The sequence below is a fragment of the Bombina bombina genome, chromosome 7 (assembly GCF_027579735.1).
Source record: "Bombina bombina isolate aBomBom1 chromosome 7, aBomBom1.pri, whole genome shotgun sequence".
Taxonomy (NCBI): domain Eukaryota; kingdom Metazoa; phylum Chordata; class Amphibia; order Anura; family Bombinatoridae; genus Bombina; species Bombina bombina.
The window spans coordinates 115655970-115682783 of NC_069505.1; the positions used below are offsets into that span (position 1 = coordinate 115655970).

Here is a 26814-nt window from a genome sequence, read left to right on the forward strand (position 1 = left end):
ATCCTTGTGACAAGGTAACTTTCACGGTGGATATGAAGACATCGCCACTAGATCTGCAAACCATGTCCTCCGCGGCCACGACAGAGCAATCAGAGTAGCCAAAGCTTGCTCCTAATTGATGCGGGCCACTACTCGAGGTAGAAGAGGCAACGGTGAAAATATGTAGATTAGGTTGAAGTCCCAGGGTACCGCCAAGGCATCTGTCAGTTCCACCTGGGGATCCCTGGATCGGCACCCGTATCTGGGTAGCTTGCAATTGAGTCTGGACGCCATGAGATCTATTTCTGGCGTCCCCCAGCTGATGCTGATCTAAGCAAACATCTTGGGGTGGAGAGACCATTCCCCTGGATGAAATGTCTGTCTGCTCAGAAAATCCGCTTCCCAGTTGTCCACACCTGGAATGTGGATTGCTGAGAGCAAACAATTGTGAGTCTCTGCCCATTCCAGAATCTGAGATACTTCCCTCATTGCTAGGGAGCTTCTCGATCTCCCATGGTGGTTTATGTAAGCCACTGAGGTGATGCCGTCCTATTAGAATCTGATGAATTGGGACGACCCCAGAGGGGGCCAAGCCTTCAGAGTGTTGAATATCGCTTGAAGTTCCAGAATATTTATAGGTAGACTCAATTCCTCTTGAGTACATCTGCCTTGTGCCTTTCTGCCACCTCAAATGGCTTCCCATCCTGATAGACTCGCATTTGTGGTTACAATCTCCGAGGATGGTCTCAGGAAGGAAGTCCTCTGAGACAATTGGCCCAGTCGGGTCCACCAAGATAGGGACTCCCTCACCGGTCTGTCCAGAGATATCTGTTGGGACAAATCTGAATTATCGCAGTTCCATTGTCTCAACATGCACAGCTGAAGAGATCCGAAGATGTAACCTGATGAAGAGCATGACATCTATGCTGGATACCATGAGCCCGATTACCTCCATACACTTGGAAACAGATGCCCTGGAGGATGTCTGCAGGGCTAGACAGTTGGACACAAGCTTGCAACGTCTCTGGTCTGTCAGAAATATATTAATTGCAGAAGAATCTAGTATCGTACCCAGGAACTCCACACTGTTGCTGGGGACCAATGAACTATTTCCTTATTTTATCTTCCACCCGTGGGAGCAAAGTAGAAAGAGGAGAGCTATCAAATGATCCTCCGCCAGACTGTAGGATGGAGCCTGGAAAAGGATATCATCCAGATACGGAGCCACTGCAATCCCTCTGGCTCTCGCTACTGCGAGAAAAGCTCCCAGTAGCTTTGTAAAGACTCTTGGGGCCGTCGCCAGACCAAACGGAAGTGCCACAAACTGGAAGTGCTGGTCCAGGAAGGCGAACCTTAGAAATTTGAAGTGATCCTTGTGGATTGGAACATGAAGGTAAGCATCCTTCAGGTTTATAGTCATAAATTGCCCCTCTTGAACCAGTGGCAACATTGACCTGATCGTCTCCATCTTGGACGGGACTGACAAAAACTTGTTTAGGGCCTTTAGGTCCAGAATTGGACAAAACGTGCCCTCCTTCTTTGGGACCACAAAAAGGTTTGAATATTACCCCAGACCTCTTTCTGGCGGATGAACTGGGATGATTACCCCGAGAGATGAGAGATCCTTCACACACCCCATGAAGGCGTCTCTTTTCTGGACTTGAAGAGATGTTTGACAGGAGGAACCTGCCTCTGGGCGGAATACGATTTGAAACCTATCCTGTACCCCTAGGCGATGACCTCCAGGACCGAAGGGTCTGTAACGTCTCCCCTCCAGGCCCCCACAAAAAGATATAGTCTGCCACCTACCTGGTCCAAGGATGGGTCGGGGGCCGCCCCTTCATGCCGACGGGCTTCTTGTTCTGCTTGGACTTGTTCCAAGAGTTTGCTGGCTTCCAAAATTCCTTGGATTGCTCAGATTTTGCGGAAGGCTGAGACTTGCCTGCACGAAAGGGACGAAAAGTAGATCCCTTAGGTTTGGCTTTCTTATCCTGGAGGTAAGAAGGCACCCTTGCCACCCGTGACTGTAGATATGATAGAATCCAGGCCAGGGCCAAACAAAACCTTCCCCTTGAATGGTAGGGAAAGGAAGCGAGACTTAGACGTCATGTCAGCAGACCACGATTTTAGCCACAGAGCCCTGCGAGCTAAAACAGAAAACCCCGACATCTTAGCATTCAGGCGAATAATCTACATGTTAGCATCACAAATGAACGAATGCGCTACCCTTAAGGCTTTGATTCGATCCAAAGTCTCATCGAGGGGTGTCTCCACCTCGATCATTGCTGATAGTGCGTCACACCAATAGGTAACCGCACCAGCCGCTGCTGGTCGGAAAACGAACCCCGTCAGTTAGAACATCTTCCGCAACATGGACTCCATCTTTTTATCCATGGGTTCCTTAAAAGAGGAGCTATCCTCAAGCGGAATGGTCGCTCTGTCAAGCTGTGTGTCCGGAACGGGGAAAAGCTTTGTAAAAGAAGACGAGGGAGGAAAGGGCGAACCCAGTTTCCCCAATTCATTCTTAATAATGTTTGCCATTTTAATAGGAAACCCTATCCAGTTTAGGGATCGAAGGTTCCTCCGGGAGTTTCAGTTCCGGAACCTCCAGCGTAGCAAGCACTTCCTTCAGCAGGAAACGCAAATGCTCCATCTTAAATTTGAAATCTAATTCCTCTGCAGGCGGAGGAATTAGAAGTAGCCGATTCCGACCCAAAAGCGACATCCTCCGATAAGTCTGAGTTGTCCACCTCAGCGGATAATCTGTCTGAGTTATCCAGCGGAGTCGAAGACCCCTGAGACGGATAACAGTGCCGTACCTTCCGCTTGTGCTTAGGACGAGGCATCGCATTTATGGCTGCAGAAACCGCCGTCTGCAACTGATCAGCGAAGTCTGGAGGCCAAAGGGCCCCTCCCGCGGGAAGATTAGTAGTGCCCTGGGGAACTGCTTGTGTAATGGGAGATGCTTGTAAGGAACGCACCTTGCGGGACGGAGAACCCTCAGGAGGTGGACGGCTCAGTCGTACTAAATACTTTATTCTTTTTTTTAACTAGTAATATTGTCATAACATGTGGAACAGAGCTGTAACAGTGGATCCACCGGAACCTCCTCACAGTATACACAGTTAGTAGGTTTAGATAAAGAAGGAGTATCCTCCAACATATCAGAGTCCTCCATAGCTTGCGCCTTTATTACGGACTTGATTATTGATTAAATGGCACCTTTATATCCCAATGGCCGGGGCACATGCCACCTCCTGTGACCCGGACTAGCAGAAACCGCTTTCATTTCCTCCGAAACACAGGTCGAGAAAGAGGAAGTTACTGAGGACTCACCCGGTCAACATGGAGTGCCATGCAGGACCGCCCCTGCACTGAGCGAGAGATGCGCCAAAAAAGCCTGCCTCAAACTCTAACTGTTCCACACTGACAGAGCTTCATCTCACACAAGTGCATCAAAAAACAAACATTATTATGTATATTAAAATCCCCCCTGTTCCATAAACCCCTTCCGAGGATATTACCCTAGATTCTATACAAATAAAAGGAGTCACACTGTGACCCTGTCTTCTTGCGTTACCATATATATATGTAGCGTTGCTCCCGACATTGACTTGAGAGAATAAAAAGCAGGCAGTGAAACTCGTCAACACTGATTGCTCAAGGAGCTGGTAATATAAGTCGGGATGGTTTCGCAGAAGAACTCCCCCTACATCTCCGGACTCTAACTTTCACAAATGCTTAAAACTCTAGTCCCATGGTGAAGAGTACTAGCCTCCATAAGAGACTACTCTGAATCTTCTGACACTTCTCTGCCAACCTCCTGTGACGAAAGGCAAAGAATGACTGGGGGGTGAGGGAAGTGGGGGAGGTATTTAAGGCAAATGCTTATGATAAAACAAATTATACAAAAGTAAAATCAAAAGCAAGCAACCTAGCCCTGTATGAATCAAATGAGAGCAGAGAGCAAAAGAGGGAGAGACTTAATATAACAAATTTTGGCTAAAGAATTGCGCAAACGCAGAGAAAAAAACTTTTGGTGCCAAAGCTTAACAAATTAAATGACGCGACTCCGCGCCAAAAAAACTTGCAAGAAAGTCGCAAGAAATTACGCGACCCGCGTCACGCAGGCGCAACTTCACGCCAACATTTTTTGCACCAAAAATGTTGCAATAAGAAGTAACATTTTGCGTCATTGCGAGCCTAAGCCCTCGAAAATTTTGGAAAAAAAAAAAAAGACTCCAAGTTACAACTAACTGGAACCCCAGGTAAGCCTAAAAACTCCCATAAACATAATTTCCATGCTGAAACTGTTAGACTGCAAAGGTAAATACACAGACCTGACTCATGGCAAATATATACAATATACATTTAAAACTTTATAAGATAAAGTGCCAAACATAGCTAAGAGTGTCTTAAAAAATGATATATACCAGAAGACACCAATCCACATATAGCAGACAGCCAAACCAGTACTGAAACATCGGCAGAGGTAATGGTAGAGGAGTATAATGTTGATCTGTAAAGGGAGGCAGCAGATGAATCCCTGCGACCGATTACAGAGAGCCCTAGAATAGATTTCCCATAGGTGAAAACATGGCATCATTGGGCAATACTCCCTTCACATCCCTCAAACACTGTACTTTGAGAGGAAAAGGGCTTCAATATACTTAGAAGCGCCTATCACAGAAGAAAATCAAGCACAACTTGCTTCACCACCCCCATGGGAGGCAAAGTTTGTAAAAAACATAATTTATGTAAGAACTTACCTGATAAATTCATTTCTTTCATATTAACAAGAGTCCATGAGCTAGTGACGTATGGGATATACATTCCTACCAGGAGGGGCAAAGTTTCCCAAACCTCAAAATGCCTATAAATACACCCCTCACCACACCCACAAATCAGTTTAACGAATAGCCAAGAAGTGGGGTGATAAGAAAAAAAGTGCGAAGCATATAAAATAAGGAATTGGAATAATTGTGCTTTATACAAAAAAATCATAACCACCACAAAAAAGGGTGGGCCTCATGGACTCTTGTTAATATGAAAGAAATGAATTTATCAGGTAAGTTCTTACATAAATTATGTTTTCTTTCATGTAATTAACAAGAGTCCATGAGCTAGTGACGTATGGGATAATGACTACCCAAGATGTGGATCTTTCCACACAAGAGTCACTAGAGAGGGAGGGATAAAATAAAGACAGCCAATTCCTGCTGAAAATAATCCACACCCAAAATAAAGTTTAACAAAAAACATAAGCAGAAGATTCAAACTGAAATCGCTGCCTGAAGAACTGTTCTACCAAAAACTGCTTCAGAAGAAGAAAAGACATCAAAATGGTAGAATTTAGAAAAAGTATGCAAAGAGGACCAAGTTGCTGCTTTGCAGATCTGGTCAACCGAAGCTTCATTCCTAAACGCCCAGGAAGTAGATACTGACCTAGTAGAATGAGCTGTAATTCTCTGAGGCGGAATTTTACCCGACTCAACATAGGCAAGATGAATTAAAGATTTCAACCAAGATGCCAAAGAAATGGCAGAAGCTTTCTGGCCTTTCCTAGAACCGGAAAAGATAACAAATAGACTAGAAGTCTTACGGAAAGATTTCGTAGCTTCAACATAATATTTCAAAGCTCTAACAACATCCAAAGAATGCAATGATTTCTCCTTAGAATTCTTAGGATTAGGACATAATGAAGGAACCACAATTTCTCTACTAATGTTGTTGGAATTCACAACTTTAGGTAAAAATTCAAAAGAAGTTCGCAACACCGCCTTATCCTGATGAAAAATCAGAAAAGGAGACTCACACGAAAGAGCAGAAAATTGAGAAACTCTTCTAGCAGAAGAGATGGCCAAAAGGAACAAAACTTTCCAAGAAAGTAATTTAATGTCCAATGAATGCATAGGTTCAAACGGAGGAGCTTGAAGAGCTCCCAGAACCAAATTCAAACTCCAAGGAGGAGAAATTGACTTAATGACAGGCTTTATACGAACCAAAGCTTGTACAAAACAATGAATATCAGGAAGAATAGCAACCTTTCTGTTGAAAAAGAACAGAAAGAGCAGAGATTTGACCTTTCAAGGAACTTGCGGACAAACCCTTATCTAAACCATCCTGAAGAAATTGTAATATTCTCGGTATTCTAAAAAAAATGCCAAGAAAAATGATGAGAAAGACACCAAGAAATATAAGTCTTCCAGACTCTATAATATATCTCTCTGGATACAGATTTACGAGCCTGTAACATAGTATTAATCACAGAGTCAGAGAAACCTCTTTGACCAAGAATCAAGCGTTCAATCTCCATACCTTTAAATTTAAGGATTTCAGATCCTGATGGAAAAAAGGACCTTGAGACAAAAGGTCTGGTCTTAACGGAAGAGTACACGGTTGGCAAAAGGCCATCCGGACAAGATCCTCATACCAAAACCTGTGAGGCCATGCCGGAGCTACCAGCAGAACAAACGAGCATTCCTTCAGAATCTTGGAGATTACTCTTGGAAGAAGAACTAGAGGCGGAAAGATATAGGCAGGATGATACTTCCAAGGAAGTGAAAATGCATCCACTGCCTCCGCCTGAGGATCCCGGGATCTGGACAGATACCTGGGAAGTTTCTTGTTTAGATGAGAAGCCATCAGATCTATTTCTGGAAGTTCCCACATTTGAACAATCTGAAGAAATACCTCTGGGTGAAGAGACCATTCGCCCGGATGCAACGTTTGGCGACTGAGATAATCCGCTTTCCAATTGTCCATACCTGGGATATAAACCGCAGAGATTAGACAGGAGCTGGATTCCGCCCAAACCAAAATTCGAGATACTTCTTTCATAGCCAGAGGACTGTGAGTCCCTCCTTGATGATTGATGTATGCCACAGATGTGACATTGTCTTATCTGAAAACAAATGAACAACTCTCTCTTCGGAAGAGGCCAAGACTGAAGAGCTCTGAAAATTGCACGGAGTTCCAAAATATTGATCGGAAATCTCACCTCCTGAGATTCCCAAACCCCTTGTGCCGTCAGATACCCCCATACAGCTCCCCAACCTGTAAAACTAGCATCTGTTGAGATTATAGTCCAGGTCGGAAGAACAAAGAAGCCCCCTGAACTAAACGATGGTGATCTGTCCACCATGTCAGAGAGTGTCATAAAATCGGTTTAAAGATATTAATTGAGATATCTTTGAGTAATCCCTGCACCATTGGTTCAGCATACAGAGCTGAAGAGGTCGCATGTAAAAACGAGCAAAGGAGATCGCATCTGATGCGGCAGTCCTAAGACCCAACATTTCCATGCATAAGGCTACCAAAGGGAATGATTGTGACTGAAGGTTTTGACAAGCTGATATCAATGATAAACTTCTCTTGACTGACAAGGACAGAGTCATAGACACTGAATTTATCTAGAAACCTAAAAAGGTTACCCTTGTCTGAGGAATCAATGAACTGATTGGTAAATTGATCCTCCAACCATGAACTTGAAGAAACAACACAAGTCGATTCGTATGAGATTCTACGAAAATGAGAAGACTGAGCAAGTACCAAGATATCGTCCAAATAAGGAAATACCAACACTCTATTCTCTGAATAGAGAAAGAAGGGCACCGAGAACCTTTGAAAAAAATTCTTGGAACTGAGGCTAGGCCAAACGGTAGAGCCACAAAACTGGTAATGCTTGTCTAAAAAGAGAATCTCAGACACTAAAAGTAATCTGGATGAATCGGAATATGCAGATACACATCCTGTAAATCTATTGTAGACATATAATGCCCTTGCTAAACAAAAAGGCAGGATAGTCCTACAGTAACCATCTTGAATGTTGGTATCCTAACATAACGATTCAATAATGATAGATCCAGAACTGGTCTGAAGGAATTGACCTTCTTTGGTACAATGAAGAGATAAAATAAAACCCCAGCCCCTGTTCCAGAACTGGAACTGGTATAAATACTCCAGCCAACTCTAGATCTGAAACACATTTCAGAAATGCTGAGCCTTGCTGTGTTAACTGGGACACGGGGAAGAAAAGAATCTCTTAGCAGGAGGCCTTAACTTGAAGCCAATTCTGTACCTTTCTGAAACAATGTTTCTGAAACCAGAGATTAAGAACGGAATTGATCCAAATTTCTTTGAAGAAAACGTAATCTGCCCCATACCAGCTGAGCTGGAATAAGGGCCGCACCTTCATAGGTACTTAGGAGCTGGCTATAGGTTTCTATAAAGCTCGGATATATTCCAAACTGGAAATAGTTTCCAAACTGATACCGCTCCTGAGGATGAAGGATCAGGCTTTTGTTCCTTGTTGTGAGGAAAGGAACGAAATGATTATTTACCCTGGAAAGAAAGGGAAAGCAAAGTTGACTTAGAAGACATGTCAGTATTCCAAGTTTAATCCATAAAGCTTTTCTAGCTAAAATAGCTAGAGACATATACCTGACATCAACTCTAATGATATCAAAAGATGGTATCACCAATAAAATTATTAGCATGTTATAAAATAATAATAATGCTATAAAATTATGATCTGTTACTTGTTGCGCTAAAGCTTCTAACCAAAAAGTTGAAGCTGCAGCAACATCCGCTAAAAATATAGCAGGTCTAAGAAGATTACCTGAACATAAGTAAGCTTTTCTTAGAAAGGATTCAATTTTCCTATCTAAAGGATCCTTAAATGAAGTACTATCTGCCATAGGAATAGTAGTACATTAGCAGGAGTAGAGACAGCCCCATAACCTTAGGGATTTTTGTCCCAAAAAAACTCTAATCTGTCAGATGGCACAGGATATAAATTGCTTAAACGTCTAGAAGGAGTAAATAAATTACCCAAATTATTCCATTCCCTGGAAATTACTTCAGAAATAGCATCAGGGAGATAAAACACTTCTGGAATAACTACCTTATTTAAACGTTTACATTTAGTATCAAGAGGACCAGAATCCTCTATTTCTAATGCAAATAACACTTCTTTAAGTAAAGAACGAATAAATTCCATCTTGGACAAATACAAAGATTTATCAGCATCAAAATGATGATGTTCATTTAAAAATTCATCTGAAAAAAAGAGAAGTTTTAAAAGACTTTTATGTATACTAGAAGGAGAAATAACAGACATAGCCTTCTTAATGGATTTAAAATAAATAAAATCTCTTATGTTATCAGGAACACTCTGAAAATTAGATGTTGACGGAACAGCAACAGGTAATGTAACAGTACTAAAGGAAATTTTATCTGCATTAATAAGTTTGACATGACATGCAATACAAATAACAGCTGGAGAAACAGATACCAAAAGTTTATAACAGACTTAGCTTGGTAGCTCCAGCACTGTGCAGTGATTTTCCTGTAGTAACTTCTGACTCGGTTGCAACGTGGAACATCTTGCAATATGTAAAAGAAAAAAACAACATATAAAGCAAAATTGATCAAATTCCTTAAATGACAGTTTCAGGAATGGGAAAAAAATGCCAGTGAACAAGCTTCTAGCAACCAGAAGCAATAAATAATGAGACTTAAATAATGTGGAGACAAAAATGACGCCCAAATTTTTTAGCGCCAAAAAAGACGCCCACATTATTTGGCGCCTAAATGCTTTTGGCGCCAAAAATGACGCCACATCCGGGAGTTTTTGCGCCAAAAAAGTCCGCGCCAAAAATGACGCAATAAAATGAAGCATTTTCAGCCCCCGCGAGCCTAACAGCCCACAGGGAAAAAGTCAAATTTTAAGGTAAAATATGTTAAATTAAAATGCATTATCCCAAATATGAAACTGACTGTCTGGAAAATAAGGAAAGTTGAACATTCTGAGTCAAGGCAAATAAATGTTTGAATACATATATTTAGAACTTTATAAACAAAGTGCCCAACCATAGCTTAGAGTGTCACAGAAAATAAGACTTACTTACCCCAGGACACTCATCTACATGTTTGTAGAAAGCCAAACCAGTACTGAAACGAGAATCAGTAGAGGAAATGGTAAATATAAGAGTATATCGTCGATCTGAAAAGGGAGGTAAGAGATGAATCTCTACGACCGATAACAGAGAACCTATGAAATAGACCCCGTAGAAGGGGATCACTGCATTCAAATAGGCAATACTCTCCTCACATCCCTCTGACATTCACTGCACGCTGAGAGGAAAACCGGGCTCCAACTTGCTGCGGAGCGCATATCAACGTAGAATCTAGCACAAACTTACTTCACCACCTCCATCGGAGGCAAAGTTTGTAAAACTGATTTGTGGGTGTGGTGAGGGGTGTATTTATAGGCATTTTGAGGTTTGGGAAACTTTGCCCCTCCTGGTAGGAATGTATATCCCATACGTCACTAGCTCATGGACTCTTGTTAATTACATGAAAGAAACTAAGGTATGAGTGAAGTGGGACATGTATTTATAGGCATTTAGAGGTTTGGGAATCTTTGCCCCCTCCTGGTAGGAATGTATATCCCATAAGACACTAGCTCATGGACTCTTGCCACTTACATGAAAGAAAAGTGAGAAATAATGACCTGCACTGACCCAGACGTCACCTTTGAATTGCTCATACAGAACTTCTTCTATGTAGCTCCACTCCGATACCAGTGTTCAGTGAAGTAGCCAGGTGGGGGCAGTGTAATACTTATAACATGTTGAGCTATCCAAAGCACAAAATAATTACATAATTTAACAACATTAGTTATTGATAATTTGACCAATTAAAAAAATGAAAATGTTAATGTTATCTAATTGTAGCTTAATAATGGCTTACATTTTAGCCAGGTGGTCAGAAGAATTATCTGGGTGGGGTGTCCATTAAATAGGTCCTGGGGAGAACACAGCTATAGGATGCTGTACCCCCCAGTTTCTCCCACTATTTTCAGAGCTTTACAAATCTCACTTTTGTCATATTAAGAAAAGTCAATCCTCTTATTTCCCTAAAGGGACAAACTTGATTACAAGATTTTGCCGATATGTTAATTTATTGAACAGCAACTGAAGACTGAACAGTATAACTTGTATGCTGCAATTTTTTTTTCAATGGCTAAACTGTTATAACCACTTGTCTTATTTGGAGGATTTGTGATCGGAGTGAACAGGGCTTTCTAATGTCATTTTGTTAGCAAAATTTGCATCATTTTGTAGTATGTTATCTTATCACCCCTGCTGAGTCCAATTAGGAACATTCATGTGGCAGCGTTATTGAAGTTCTCAGAATTTCCCGTTCTATGAATTGGAAAACCCATCATTTTCATGGTTAAAGTACAGAAAAGGGGAGCAAAAATAAATTGTGTCCCTTTAATGAAGACATTAAAATTATACAACTATACCACGACTTTTTTGTGAACTTTAATTGTGCTGCTTAGCAGGCTAAAGAGAAATTGGTCCCATTCGCTTTTACCTAGTACATAAAATAATTACACTTTAAACATAAATAAAAAACTGGTTAACTTACCACTAGAGGGCAGTAAATGCCCATAAATCAAGTGCTTAGAAAAAGCAAATTCAAACTCACTAGATTAAAGAAAAGTACAGTATACACATTGTTATTAGGACAGTGTAGCCTAATGTTTTTCCACTCTATTTTGCTCCCAATGATCCATTTTATTTGATGGAGTGTATTAAATAATTTACTAAATAGCTAATTTATCTTTATTTTGGTATTTGAAACAGCTGATTTTTCCCATGGTATCCCTACTTATGCTGAAAGTTTATACACTTAAGTTTTGGATATAATAGTATAATACCGGCTGCAAACATAGCCAGGGGAAGAAATTACACTCCCAGTGGGAAGTAGTAGAGTTATGTAATAAAATGCTAATTTTCAATTATTCTTTCTAAGGACCGGGCTTTGGTAAACAGACAGATAAAATAAAAAAAAAAGCATATGAGTGTTCAGAAAGTTATAAAATAAGGAGGAGGTCTGATTTCACTGCAAACTCAACCCATTTTAATGGATTGTGGTTTCAAAGAACAATACCAGCTATTTCATATACAAACATAAACCAAAAGAAAAACTCTCACATACCTGTTTAACAACAACTGAAATTTGTACATCTAGGCCTGAAACATAAGAATTTTCTTTGGACTTAAAGGGATCTACTAATGCAATTAACTCTTTAAAATGCTAGATTTGCATTACTGACCCTATATAATTGTGTTTAACCCCCACAAGAGAGATAAACACCCAGGTTGTATGTGCATTAGAATGAAAATGAGTGTAAAACTTTTAACTCTGAAACACATTTAGAAAGCTGTATGGAAGATTGATCAGCTTAAAGGGACACTAAACCCAATTTTTTTATTTTGTGATTCAGATAGAGCATGCAATTTTAAGCAACTTTCTAATTTACTCCTATTATTGCATTGTCTTCATTCTCTTGGTATCTTTATTTGAAAAGCAAGAATGCAAGTTTAGATGTCGGCCCATTTTTGGTGAACAACCTGGGTTGTTCTTGCTGATTGGTGGATAAATTCACCTTGCTGTCCATGGTCCAGGACCAAAAAATGTCTGGCTTGTTAGCTTAGATGCCTTCTTTTTCAAATAAAGATAGCAAGAGAACGAAGAAAAATTGATAATAGGAGTAAATTAGAAAGATGCTTAAAATTTCATGCTCTATCTGAATCGTGAAAGAAAAAAATTGGGTTCAGTGTCCCTTTAATTTTTTTATATTTGTTTCATTAACCCAAAAACAATAATCAAGTGGTCCCTCTGACAAACAAATGAGTTCAAGAGACTAAAAAAATAAATAAATAAAAATGAGTATCAGTTAATCCAATTAAAAATGCTAGCCTAAAGATATGAAAAGCATCAAATTTACAGTATTCAATAACAATTCTAAAAGTAATGGTCAGCTGATTGATTCCTGTGTCAGCCTATAAATATAAAACTTTTGTTCTTGCATTATATAAAAAAACAACTAGTTACTACTTAAAGGGCAATGATACCCAAATGTTGAAACACTTGAAAGTGATGCAGCATAGCTGTAAAAAAAGCTGACTAGAAAATATCACCTGGACATCTCTATATAAAAAAACATAATTTATGCTTACCTGATAAATTCCTTTCTTCTGTAGTGTGATCAGTCCACGGGTCATCATTACTTCTGGGATATTACTCCTCCCCAACAGGAAGTGCAAGAGGATTCACCCAGCAGAGCTGCATATAGCTCCTCCCCTCTACGTCACTCCCAGTCATTCGACCAAGGACCAACGAGAAAGGAAAAGCCAAGGGTGAAGTGGTGACTGGAGTATAAATTAAAAAATATTTACCTGCCTTAAAAACAGGGCGGGCCGTGGACTGATCACACTACAGAAGAAAGGAATTTATCAGGTAAGCATAAATTATGTTTTCTTCTGTTAAGTGTGATCAGTCCACGGGTCATCATTACTTCTGGGATACCAATACCAAAGCAAAAGTACACGGATGACGGGAGGGATAGGCAGGCTCTTTATACAGAAGGAACCACTGCCTGAAGAACCTTTCTCCCAAAAATAGCCTCCGATGAAGCAAAAGTGTCAAATTTGTAAAATTTGGAAAAAGTATGAAGCGAAGACCAAGTTGCAGCCTTGCAAATCTGTTCAACAGAGGCCTCATTCTTGAAGGCCCAAGTGGAAGCCACAGCTCTAGTAGAATGAGCTGTAATTCTTTCAGGAGGCTGCTGTCCAGCAGTCTCATAAGCTAAACGAATTATGCTACGAAGCCAAAAAGAAAGAGAGGTAGCGGAAGCTTTTTGACCTCTCCTCTGCCCAGAGTAAATGACAAACAGAGAAGACGTTTGTCGAAATTCCTTAGTTGCCTGTAAGTAAAATTTTAGAGCACGGACTACATCCAGGTTGTGCAGTAGACGTTCCTTCTTTGAAGAAGGATTTGGGCATAAAGAAGGAACAACAATCTCTTGATTGATATTCCTGTTAGTAACTACCTTAGGTAAGAACCCAGGTTTAGTACGCAGGACTACCTTATCCGAATGAAAAATCAAATAAGGAGAATCACAATGTAAGGCTGATAATTCAGAGACTCTTCGAGCCGAGGAAATAGCCATTAAAAATAGAACTTTCCAAGATAACAACTTTATATCAATGGAATGAAGGGGTTCAAACGGAACGCCCTGTAAAACATTAAGAACAAGGTTTAAACTCCATGGTGGAGCAACAGTTTTAAACACAGGCTTAATTCTGGCCAAAGCCTGACAAAAAGCCTGGACGTCAGGAACTTCTGACAGACGTTTGTGTAACAGAATGGACAGAGCTGAGATCTGTCCTTTAATGAACTAGCAGATAAACCCTTTTCTAAACCTTCTTGTAGAAAAGACAATATCCTAGGAATCCTAACCTTACTCCAAGAGTAACCTTTGGATTCACACCAATATAGGTATTTACGCCATATCTTATGGTAAATCTTTCTGGTAACAAGTTTCCTAGCCTGTATTAAGGTATCAATAACTGACTCAGAAAATCCACGTCTTGATAAAATCAAGCGTTCAATTTCCAAGCAGTCAGCTTCAGAGAAGTTAGATTTTGATGTTTGAAGGGACCCTGTATCAGAAGGTCCTGTTTCAGAGGTAGAGACTAAGGTGGACAGGATGACATGTCCACCAGGTCTGCATACCAAGTCCTGCGTGGCCACGCAGGTGCTATTAGAATCACTGATGCTCTCTCTTGTTTGATTCTGGCAATCAATCGAGGAAGCAACGGGAAGGGTGGAAACACGTAAGCCATCCTGAAGTCCCAAGGTGCTGTCAGAGCATCTATCAGGACTGCTCCTGGATCCCTGGATCTGGACCCGTAATGAGGAAGCTTGGCGTTCTGTCGAGACGCCATGAGATCTATCTCTGGTTTGCCCCAACGTCGAAGTATTTGGGCAAAGACCTCCGGATGAAGTTCCCACTCCCCCGGATGAAAAGTCTGACGACTTAAGAAATCCGCCTCCCAGTTCTCCACTCCCGGGATGTGGATTGCTGACAGGTGGCAAGAGTGAGACTCTGCCCAGCAAATTATCTTTGATACTTCCATCATAGCTAGGGAGCTTCTTGTCCCTCCCTGATGGTTGATGTAAGCTACAGTCGTGATGTTGTCCGACTGAAACCTGATGAACCGCCGAGTTGTCAACTGGGGCCAAGCCAGGAGGGCATTGAGAACTGCTCTCAATTCCAGAATGTTTATTGGCAGGAGACTCTCCTCCTGACTCCATTGTCCCTGAGCCTTCAGAGAATTCCAGACGGCACCCCAACCTAGAAGGCTGGCGTCTGTTGTTACAATTGTCCAGTCTGGTCTGCTGAATGGCATCCCCCTGGACAGATGTGGCCGAGAAAGCCACCATAGAAGAGAATTTCTGGTCTCTTGATCCAGATTCAGAGAAGGGGATAAGTCTGAGTAATCCCCATTCCACTGACTTAGCATGCACAGTTGCAGTGGTCTGAGGTGTAAGCGTGCAAAGGGTACTATGTCCATTGCCGCTACCATTAAGCTGATTACCTCCATGCATTGAGCCACTGACGGGTGTTGAATGGAATGAAGGGTGCAGCAAGCACTTTGAAGTCTTGTTAGCCTGTCCTCTGTCAGGTAAATCTTCATTTCTACAGAATCTATAAGAGTCCCCAGGAAGGGAACTCTTGTGAGTGGAACGAGTGAACTTTTCTTTTCGTTCACCTTCCATCCATGTGACCTTAGAAATGCCAGCACTAACTCTGTATGAGACTTGGCAGTTTGAAAGCTTGAAGCTTGTATCAGAATGTCGTCTAGGTATGGAGCTACCGAGATTCCCCGCGGTCTTAGTACCGCCAGAAGAGCACCCAGAACCTTTGTGAAGATTCTTGGAGCTGTAGCCAATCCTAATGGAAGAGCCACAAACTGGTAATGCCTGTCTAGGAAGGCAAACCTTAGGTACCGATAATGATCTTTGTGAATCGGTATGTGAAGGTAAGCATCTTTTAAATCTACAGTGGTCATGTATTGACCCTCTTGGATCATAGGTAAAATTGTCCGAATAGTCTCCATCTTGAACGATGGAACTCTTAGGAATTTGTTTAGGATCTTTAAGTCCAGGATTGGTCTGAAAGTTCCCTCTTTTTTGGGAACCACAAACAGATTTGAGTAAAACCCCTGTCCCTGTTCCGATCGTGGAACTGGATGGATTACTCCCATTAACAAGAGCTCTTGTACGCAGCGTAGAAACGCCTCTTTCTTTGTCTGGATTGTTGACAATCTTGACAGATGAAATCTCTCTCTTGGAGGAGAGTATTTGAAGTCCAGAAGGTATCCCTGAGATATTATCTCTAGCTCCCAGGGATCCTGAACATCTCTTGCCCAAGCCTGGGCGAAGAGAGAAAGTCTGCCCCCCACTAGATCCGATCCCGGATCGGGGGCCCTCAATTCATGCTGTTTTAGGGGCAGCAGCAGGTTTCCTAGTCTGCTTGCCCTTGTTCCAGGACTGGTTAGGTTTCCAGCCTTGTCTGTAGCGAGCAACAGCTCCTTCCTGTTTTGGTGCAGAGGAAGTTGATGCTGCTCCTGCTTTGAAATTACGAAAGGAACGAAAATTAGACTGTCTAGTCTTGGCTTTGGCTTTGTCCTGAGGCAGGGCATGGCCTTTACCTCCTGTAATGTCAGCGATAATCTCTTTCAACCCGGGCCCGAATAAGGTCTGCCCTTTGAAAGGTATATTAAGCAATTTAGACTTAGAAGTAACATCAGCTGACCAGGATTTTAGCCACAGCGCCCTGCGTGCCTGAATGGCGAATCCTGAATTCTTCGCCGTAAGTTTAGTAAGATGTACTACGGCCTCCGAAATGAATGAATTAGCTAGTTTAAGGACTCTAAGCCTGTCCGTAATGTCGTCCACAGTAGCTGAACCAATGTTCTCTTCCAGAGACTCAATCCAGAATGCCGCTGCAGCCGTGATCGGCGCAATGCATGCAAGGGGTTGCAATATAAAACCTTGTTGAACAAATATTTTCTTAAGGTAACCCTCTAACTTTTTATCCATTGGATCTGAAAAAGCACAGCTATCCTCCACCGGGATAGTGGTACGCTTAGCTAAGGTAGAAACTGCTCCCTCCACCTTAGGGACCGTTTGCCATAAGTCCCTTGTGGTGGCGTCTATTGGAAACATTTTTCTAAATATCGGAGGGGGTGAGAACGGCACACCGGGTCTATCCCACTCCTTAGTAACAATTTCAGTAAGTCTCTTAGGTATAGGAAAAACCTCAGTACTCGTCGGTACCGCAAAATATTTATCCAACCTACACATTTTCTCTGGTATTGCAACTGTGTTACAATCATTCAGAGCCGCTAACACCTCCCCTAGTAATACACGGAGGTTTTCCAGTTTAAATTTAAAATTTGAAATATCTGAATCCAGTCTGTTTGGATCAGAACCGTCACCCACAGAATGAAGTTCTCCGTCCTCATGTTCTGCCACCTGTGACGCAGTGTCTGACATGGCCCTAATATTATCAGCGCACTCTGTTCTCACCTCAGAGTGATCACGCTTACCTCTTAGTTCTGGTAATTTAGCCAAAACCTCAGTCATAACAGTAGCCATATCCTGTAATGTGATTTGTAATGGCCGCCCAGATGTACTCGGCGCTACAATATCACGCACCTCCCTCTGAGCGGGAGATGTAGGTACTGACACGTGAGGCGAGTTAGTCGGCATAACTCTCCCCTCGTTGTTTGGTGAAATTTGTTCAATTTGTACAGATTGACTTTTATTTAAAGTAGCATCAATACAGTTAGTACATAAATTTCTATTGGGCTCCACTTTGGCATTGCAACAAATGACACAGGTATCATCCTCTGAATCAGACATGTTTAACACACTAGCAAATAAACTTGCAACTTGGAAATACAATTCAATTAGAATAATATTAAAATGTACTGTGCCTTTAAGAAGCACAGAAGATCTATGACAGTTGAAAATTAATAAATTGAAACAGTTATAGCCTCAATCCTTGTAAACAACACAACTTTAGCAAAGGTTTAATCCCATTAGCAAAGATAACAAATTCTGAAAGCAGGAAACAAATTACAGAATAAACGTTTTTTATCTCAGTCAAACTATAATTCTCACAGCTCTGCTGAGAGAAATTACCTCCCTCAAAATAAGTTTTGAAGACCCCTGAGCTCTGTAGAGATGAACCGGATCATGCAGGGAATACAATGAGTTGCTGACTGAAATATTTGATGCATAGAAAAAGCGCCAAAAAACGGCCCCTCCCCCTCACACACAGCAGTGAGGGAGAACAGAAACTGTCAGAAAAACAGATTAAGCAACTGCCAAGCGGAAAAATAGTGCCCAAACATTTATTCACACAGTACCTCAGCAAATGAAAACGATTTTACATTCCAGCAAAAACGTTAAACATAATCTCTAGTTATTAAACAGCTTTATGTATTTCTTACAGTGTAATTCTAGTGAAGTACCATTCCCCAGAATACTGAAGTGTAAAGTATACATACATGACATTATATCGGTATGGCAGGATTTTCTCATCAATTCCATTGTCAGAAAATAAAAACTGCTACATACCTCTATGCAGATTCATCTGCCCGCTGTCCCCTGATCTGAAGTTTACCTCACTCCTCAGATGGCCGAGAACAGCAATATGATCTTAACTACTCCGGCTAAAATCATAGCAAAACTCTGGTAGATTCTTCTTCAAACTCTGCCAGAGAGGTAATAACACACTCCGGTGCTATTTTAAAATAACAAACTTTTGATTGAAGATATAAAACTAAGTATAATCACCATAGTCCTCTCACACATCCTATCTAGTCGTTGGGTGCAAGAGAATGACTGGGAGTGACGTAGAGGGGAGGAGCTATATGCAGCTCTGCTGGGTGAATCCTCTTGCACTTCCTGTTGGGGAGGAGTAATATCCCAGAAGTAATGATGACCCGTGGACTGATCACACTTAACAGAAGAAATAAAGATATTTTACCTCAAAAGTTCCTAAGTAGCTACATCCCATTGTAAAGGACTTCTAAGCAGCAAATCAGTATGTCTGTCCCGGGACAGCAAAGGGATTGTGCCTTGTGCACTCATGTTATTTCCCTATTGAGTTTAAGGAAGTTTACTATGAAATCTCATGAGATCACAGTAAAAGAGTTCATGACCTCAGCACTGCTGATGCTGATTGGCTGCTGTTCATTTCTTTCGTTTTTTTTACCTGCAGCTGGGCAGCAGCTGAGTATAACTTTTTACACAGAACTTACTCTGCTGAGCTGAGGAGATTGTGAGGTAAAATATCTTCATTTTTTACATAGAGATGCTCAGGTGATATTTTCCTGTCAGCTTCTTACAGTTATACTGCATCAGTTTCAAGTGATTTAGCATATGAGTATTATGTCCCTTTAAGCTTTATTTAAGTGTAAGGTGCTCTCCAGCTGCTCCCATGTTCCTTAAACACATTCCTCACAGTAAATAGCAGGCAAAGACCATTTTAGTTTTCCCAACAAATTCAGAATGATGCCAGAAGTGAATATCAAATGAAAATCATTTATTTTCTTAAGGAATGATTTTTCCAGAATAATTTTGTTTGTGCACATTATCATTACAAACTATTCTGTATGTCATGGGGGGCATAATACCCATATGCTAAATCACTTTAAAGCGATGCAGTGTAACTGTAGGTGACAGGAAAATAGCACAAGAATATCTCTGTGATGTCGCACTTTGCTTCTTACGGTCATCTACTTAGTGATATCACACTTTGCTTTACTGTGATCTCGTAATATATTTCATTGAAATCTCGTGAGCTTTCATAGTAAACTTCCTTAAACTAAGGAGGGAAACAACATGACTGTGCCTGCACATGCCAGATGCATGCTCCCTTGCAAGTCCTGGGACTAGCATCCCCATTGGCTACTTAAAGTCCCTTTACAGTGGGATGTGGCTACTGAGGAAAGTTTGAGGTAAAATATCTTCCTTTTGTACGTAGAGGCAATATTTTATAGTCAGGTTTTTACTTTTAAATGTTTCAAGAATTGGGTAATATGTCCCTTTAACGCACCATTATGTTAACTTCTGATAGTTCATTCGCTTTAAGACCTGCGCAGAGAAGGACCATTTGCATGATACTATTTGAAACACTGGCTACATATTTCCTTTGGTAGAGAAATGTTTTATTAGCTTACTATGGTTTTACGAAGATTGTGGTATTCCAGAGATGCTTTTGCTGTCCCTATCCTAGCCTACATATGCGGTTAGCGGGTAAGCGAATGTCACAAATAACTTAGGGGGAAAAATACTTAATACTTACCCAGAACTTGACTAAGAAAAAGGCGTTTTGAGGCCCCTTTCCAAACAGTTCTTTTAAGCCTCCCTTTTTTTCTGGAAATTTGTCATAAATTTGACGAATGTCTACAGCTTCAAGCAATGGATCGCTGTAAGAATGGTTGGCTTGTCCAATGTGCACGAAGAGGTGTTTGTTGTACTGTAATAGATAAGAGGAGAAAGCTTTATCAGAATAAACAAAGAACACTGAATTTGATTGGCTTTTACAATAGATACGTCACCTGAGAAAAAGAAAAAAATATCAGCTAAAACTTAACAAAACCAAAATTATTTTTTAAAAACAAGGTTGTGAATTTTTTTTTTTTTTAAATGATTCACATATTAAATTTAAAGGGACATTAGACTTAATAGATTCAAACCCTCAATAACATTTTTATGCACGATTACAATAATTATACAACGTGCATTCATCTTGGTTGCATTTCCTCTTGTTCCCATCTGTAAATTGTGCTTTTTTTGCATTCCCCTCAGGAAGTGCAGTGTATCCTGCATACTGTAGCATGTGGCAGATTTTCTGACCCTGCAATGGGCTTCAGCGCGACTGCTCTGATCAATGCAAGATTTCAACTTCAATTAATCTCTGACTAACCAAAGGAGAAAAGATGAGCAACTTCAAAAAAGTGTTTCCAGGTATTTATGTCTGGACTGCTCTGTTTAAAAAACACTATTAATAGTTTGCTATTTACACAACATTCTCTCTCTCTCTCTCTCTCTCTCTCTCTCTCTCTCTCTCTCTCTCTCAGCATTTCATCTGTAAACTCCTAGTGGAGGATTACAGAGGTGTTTAAAGACAGCAACAAACACCTTGATGTTAATTTAAGGCACAGACAACACCAAAAATGTTATTGCTTAAAAAGATAGATATTCCCTTTATTTACCATTCCCTAGTTTTGCATAACCAACACTGTTTTAATAATATACTTTTTACCTCTATGACTAACTTGTATCTAAGCCTCTGCAGACGGCCTCCTTATCTCAGATCTTTTGACAGACATGCATTTCAGGCAATTAGTGCTGACTCTTAAAGGAATAGTCTAGTCAAAATTAAACTTTAATGATTCAGATAGAGCAGACAATTTTAAGCAACTTTCTAATTTACTCCTATTATCAATTTTCTTCGTTCTCTTGGTATCTTGATTTGAAAAAGCAAAAAAAAGCAAAAAAGTAACCTTAGGAGCAGGCCCATTTTTGGTTCTGAACTGGGTAGCACTTGCTGATTGATGGCTACAATTAGACACCAATCAAGCAAGCGCTAACCGGGTGCTGAACCAGAAATGGGCCAGCTCCTAAGCTTACATTTTTGCTTTTTCAAATAAAGATACCAAGAGATCAAAGAAAAATTGATAATAGGAGTAAATAATTAAGTTGCTTAAAATTGCCTGCTCTATTTGAATCATGAAAGTTTAATTTGGACTTTACTGTCCCTTTAATGTCCTTGCAGCTTTAGTATTTGATATAGATGGGGACGACTTGTTTTATTTGGGTTTGAAGCCATGGGTTGAGGGCTGAATGGAAGCTATAAATTAAGCTCCCTGTGAAGTGGCTGCTTTGAGAGACCCCCCTGACCGGCACTGGAACAGGTGCAGCACTGCAGAACGAGGAGGGGCTGGGAACAGATGTTTCTTTTGTTAATTGAGACAACTGCAAGCAAACTTCAGCTACTTACACACAACACACAGCTCCTCCTCTGTGCTGCTGAATATTCATGAAACAACCCCATAGAACCATCTATGCTTGCAAACAAACATTGCTTCTTATACTAAAAGAGAAATGCTTCCTTATCAGTGGCCCCTTAAGCCCTGCAGGGTGGCATTACTTTTGCAGCCAGGGTTGCTGGAAACAGCTGGACTCAAAAGAGAGGGTCTTTCTGTATCTTGTTCTATGGCTGAAGACAACTCTTTTAGAGGCCACTGTTGTGTGATATCCACAGCTTTGTGTGTGTGGTTAAGTTCTTTAGCAAACTATTATTAAATAATATTAAGAATGGAAACATAATCATACGGAGAAAAAAATTTAATAAAGAACAAAATTAGTGTAGTGGTTTGCTTCGCTATTCATGTAGCTTATTTATTTATTTTCCTCTCCATTTCATAATATCTATTTCCTTTTAAATAAAAGCAATCACACTTTGAAGAAGAAAAAAAACATAATTTATGCTTACCTGATAAATTTATTTCTCTTGTAGTGTATCCAGCCCACGGATCATCCATTACTTGTGGGATATTCTCCTTCCCAACAGGACGTTGCAAGAGGACACCCACAGCAGAGCTGCTATATAGCTCCTCCCCTCACTGCCATATGCAGTCATTCGACCGAAACAAGCCAAGAAAGGAGAAACCATAGGGTGCAGTGGTGACTGTAGTTTAATTAAAATTTAGACCTGCCTTAAAAGGACAGGGCGGGCCGTGGACTGGATACACTACAAGAGAAATAAATTTATCAGGTAAGCATAAATTATGTTTTCTCTTGTTAAGTGTATCCAGTCCACGGATCATCCATTACTTGTGGGATACCAATACCAAAGCTAACGTACACGGATGATGGGAGGGACAAGGCAGGAACTTAAACGGGTTAGATGTTTGACGAAAATCTTTAGTAGCCTGTAAGTAAAACTTCAAGGCACGGACTACGTCTAGATTATGCAAAAGACGTTCCTTCTTTGAAGAAGGATTAGGACATAATGATGGAACAACAATCTCTTGATTGATATTCTTGTTAGAAACCACCTTAGGTAAAAACCCAGGTTTTGTACGCAGAACAACTTTATCTGAATGAAAGATCAGATAAGGAGAATCACAATGTAAGGCAGATAACTCCTAGACTCTTCGAGCCAAGGAAATAGCCATTAGAAAAAGAACTTTCCATGATAGAAGTTTGATATCAATAGAATGAAGGGGTTCAAACGGAACCCCTTGAAGAACTTTAAGAACCAAGTTTAAGCTCCATGGAGGAGCAACAGGTTTAAACACAGGCTTAATTCTAACTAAAGCCTGACAAAATGCCTGACCGTCTGGAACTTCTGCCAGACGCTTGTGTAAAAGAATAGACAGAGCAGAAATCTGTCCCTTTAAAGAACCAGCTGATAATCCTTTGTCCAAGCCCTCTTGGAGGAAGGACAATATCCTAGGAATCCTAACCCTACTCCATGAGTAATTCTTGGATTCACACCAATGAAGATATTTACGCCATATCTTGTGGTAAATTTTCCTGGTGACAGGCTTTCGTGCCTGTATTAAGGTATCAATTACTGACTCGGAGAAGCCACGCTTTGATAGGATCAAGCGTTCAATCTCCATGCAGTCAGTCTCAGAGAAAGTAGATTCGGATGATTGAAAGGAACTTGTATTAGAAGGTCTTGTCTCAGAGGCAGAGTCCATGGTGGAAAGGATGACATGTCCACTAGGTCTGCATACCAGGTCCTGCGTGGCCACGCAGGCGCTATCAATATCACCGATACTCTCTCATGTTAGATTTTGGCAATCAGACGAGGGAGCAGAGGAAACGGTGGAAACACATAAGCCAGGTTGAAGAACCAAGGCGCTGCTAGAGCATCTATCAGTGCCGCTTCTGGGTCCCTGGACCTGGATCCGTAACAAGGAAGCTTGGGGTTCTGGCGAGACGCCATGAGATCCAGTTCTGGTTTGCCCCAACGGAGAACCAATTGAGCAAACACCTCCGGATGGAGTTCCCACTCCCCCGGATGAAAAGTCTGACGACTTAGAAAATCCGCCTCCCAGTTCTCTACCACTGGGATATGGATCGCTGACAGGTGGCAAGAGTGAGTCTCTGCCCAGCGAATTATCTTGGAGACTTCTGACATCGCTAGGGAACTCCTGGTTCCCCCTTGTTGGTTGATGTAAGCCACAGTCGTGATGTTGTCCGAATGAAATCTGATGAACCTCAGTGTTGCTAACTGAGGCCAAGCTAGAAGAGCATTGAATATTGCTCTTAACTCCAGAATATTTATTGGGAGGAGTTTCTCCTCCTGAGTCCATGAACCCTGAGCCTTCAGGGAGTTCCAGACTGCACCCCAACCTAGAAGGCTGGCATCTGTTGTTACAATGGTCCGATCTGGTCTGCGAAAGGTCATACCTTTGGACAGATGGACCCGAGATAACCACCAGAGAAGAGAATCTCTGGTTTCCTGATCCAGATTTAGTAGAGGGGACAAATCTGTGTAATCCCCATTCCACTGACTGAGCATGCATAATTGCAGCGGTCTGAGATGCAGGCGCGCAAATGGCACTATGTCCATCGCCGCTACCATTAAGCCGATTACTTCCATGCACTGAGCCACCGTGGGGCGCGGAATGGAGTGAAGAACACGGCAAGCATTTAGAAGTATTGATAACCTGGACTCCGTCAGGTAAATTTTCATTTCTATAGAATCTAATAGAGTCCCTAGGAAGGAAACCCTTGTGAGAGGAGATAGAGAACTCTTTTCTTCGTTCACTTTCCACCCATGCGACCTCAGAAATTCCAGAACTATCTCTGTATGAGACTTGGCAATTTGAAAGCTTGACGCCTGTATCAGGATGTCGTCTAGGTAAGGAGCCACCGCTATGCCTCGCGGTCTTAAAACCGCCAGAAGTGAGCCCAGAACCTTTGTAAAAATTCTTGGGGCTGTAGCCAAGCCGAATGGAAGAGCTACAAACTGGTAATGCCTGTCTAGAAAGGCAAACCTCAGGAACCGATGATGATTCTTGTGAATCGGAATGTGAAGGTAGGCATCCTTTAAGTCCACTGTGGTCATGTACTGACCCCTCTTGGATCATGGGTAAAATGGTTCGAATAGTTTCCATCTTGAATGATGGAACTCTGAGGAATTTGTTTAGAATCTTTAGATCCAAAATTGGTCTGAAGGTTCCCTCTTTTTTGGGAACCACAAACAGATTTGAATAAAACCCCTGTCCTTGTTCCGTCCGCAGAACTGGATGGATCACTCCCATTACAAGGAGGTCTTGCACGCAGCTTAGGAATGCCTCTTTCTTTATCTGGTTTGCAGATAATCTTGAAAGGTGAAATCTCCCTTGTGGAGGAGAAGCTTTGAAGTCCAGAAGATATCCCTGAGATATGATCTCCAACGCCCAGGGATCCTGAACATCTCTTGCCCACGCCTGGGCGAAGAGAGAGAGTCTGCCCCCTACTAGATCCGTTGTCCGATAGGGGGCCGCTCCTTCATGCTGTCTTGGAGGCAGCAGCAGGCTTTCTGGCCTGCTTGCCCTTGTTCCAGGACTGGTTAGGTTTCCGGGCCTGCTTGGATTGAGCAAAAGTTCCCTCTTGTCTTGAAGCAGAGGGAGTTGATGCTACACCTGCCTTGAAATTTCGAAAGGCACGAAAATTAGACTGTTTGGCCCTTGATTTGGCCCTGTCCTGAGGAAGGGTATGACCCTTACCTCCAGTAATGTCAGCAATAATTTCTTTCAAACCAGGCCCGAATAAGGTCTGCCCCTTGAAAGGAATGTCAGCTGACCAGGATTTAAGCCATAGCGCCCTACGCGCCTGGATGGCGAATCCGGAATTCTTAGCCGTTAGTTTAGTCAAATGAACAATGGCATCAGAAACAAATGAGTTAGCTAGCTTAAGTGTTCTAAGCTTGTCAATAATTTCAGTCAATGGAGCTGTATGGATGGCCTCTTCCAGGGCCTCAAACCAGAACGCCGCCGCAGCAGTGACAGGCGCAATGCATGCAAGGGGCTGTAAAATAAAACCTTGTTGAATAAACATTTTCTTAAGGTAACCCTCTAATTTTTTATCCATTGGATCTGAAAAAGCACAACTGTCCTCAACCGGGATAGTGGTACGCTTTGCTAAATTAGAAACTGCTCCCTCCAGCTTAGGGACTGTCTGCCATAAGTCCCGTGTAGTGGCATCTATTGGAAACATTTTTCTAAATATAGGAGGTGGGGAAAAGGGCACACCGGGTCTATCCCACTCCTTACTAATAATTTCTGTAAGCCTTTTAGGTATTGGAAAAACATCAGTACTCACCGGCACTGCATAGTATTTATCCAGCCTACACAATTTCTCTGGCACTGCAATTGTGTCAGTGTCATTCAGAGCAGCTAATACCTCCCCAAGCAATACACAGAGGTTCTCAAGCTTAAATTTAAAATTAGAAATCTCTGAATCAGGTCTCCCCGATTCAGAGACGTCACCCACAGACTGAAGCTCTCCATCCTCAGGTTCTGCATATTGTGACGCAGTATCAGACATGGCTCTTACAGCATCTACGCGCTCTGTATCTCGTGTAACCCCAGAGCTATCGCGCTTGCCTCTCAATTCAGGCAATCTGGCTAATACCTCTGACAGGGTATTATTCATGATTGCAGCCATGTCCTGCAAAGTAATCGCTATGGGCGTCCCTGATGTACTTGGCGCCATATTAGCATGTGTCCCTTGAGCGGGAGGCGAAGGGTCCGACACGTGGGGAGAATTAGTCGGCATAACTTCCCCCTCGACAGACCCCTCTGGTGACAATTCTTTTATAGATAAAGACTGATCTTTACTGTTTAAGGTGAAATCAATACATTTAGTACACATTCTCCTATGGGG

The 26814-nt window shown here is 41.6% G+C and overlaps 1 protein-coding gene across 9 annotated transcripts in view; it reads right to left on the bottom strand.

Annotated features, from left to right (window-relative positions):
• Positions 1 to 26814, bottom strand: part of TEAD1 (TEA domain transcription factor 1) — a 559482-nt gene that overhangs the window by 66394 nt on the left and 466274 nt on the right. For all 9 annotated transcript variants that reach the window (XM_053720256.1, XM_053720253.1, XM_053720254.1 and 6 more), the window contains one exon: positions 20225 to 20398. In XM_053720256.1, the coding sequence (XP_053576231.1) occupies positions 20225 to 20398 (174 nt within the window). The remainder of the gene's footprint in view (positions 1 to 20224; positions 20399 to 26814) is intronic.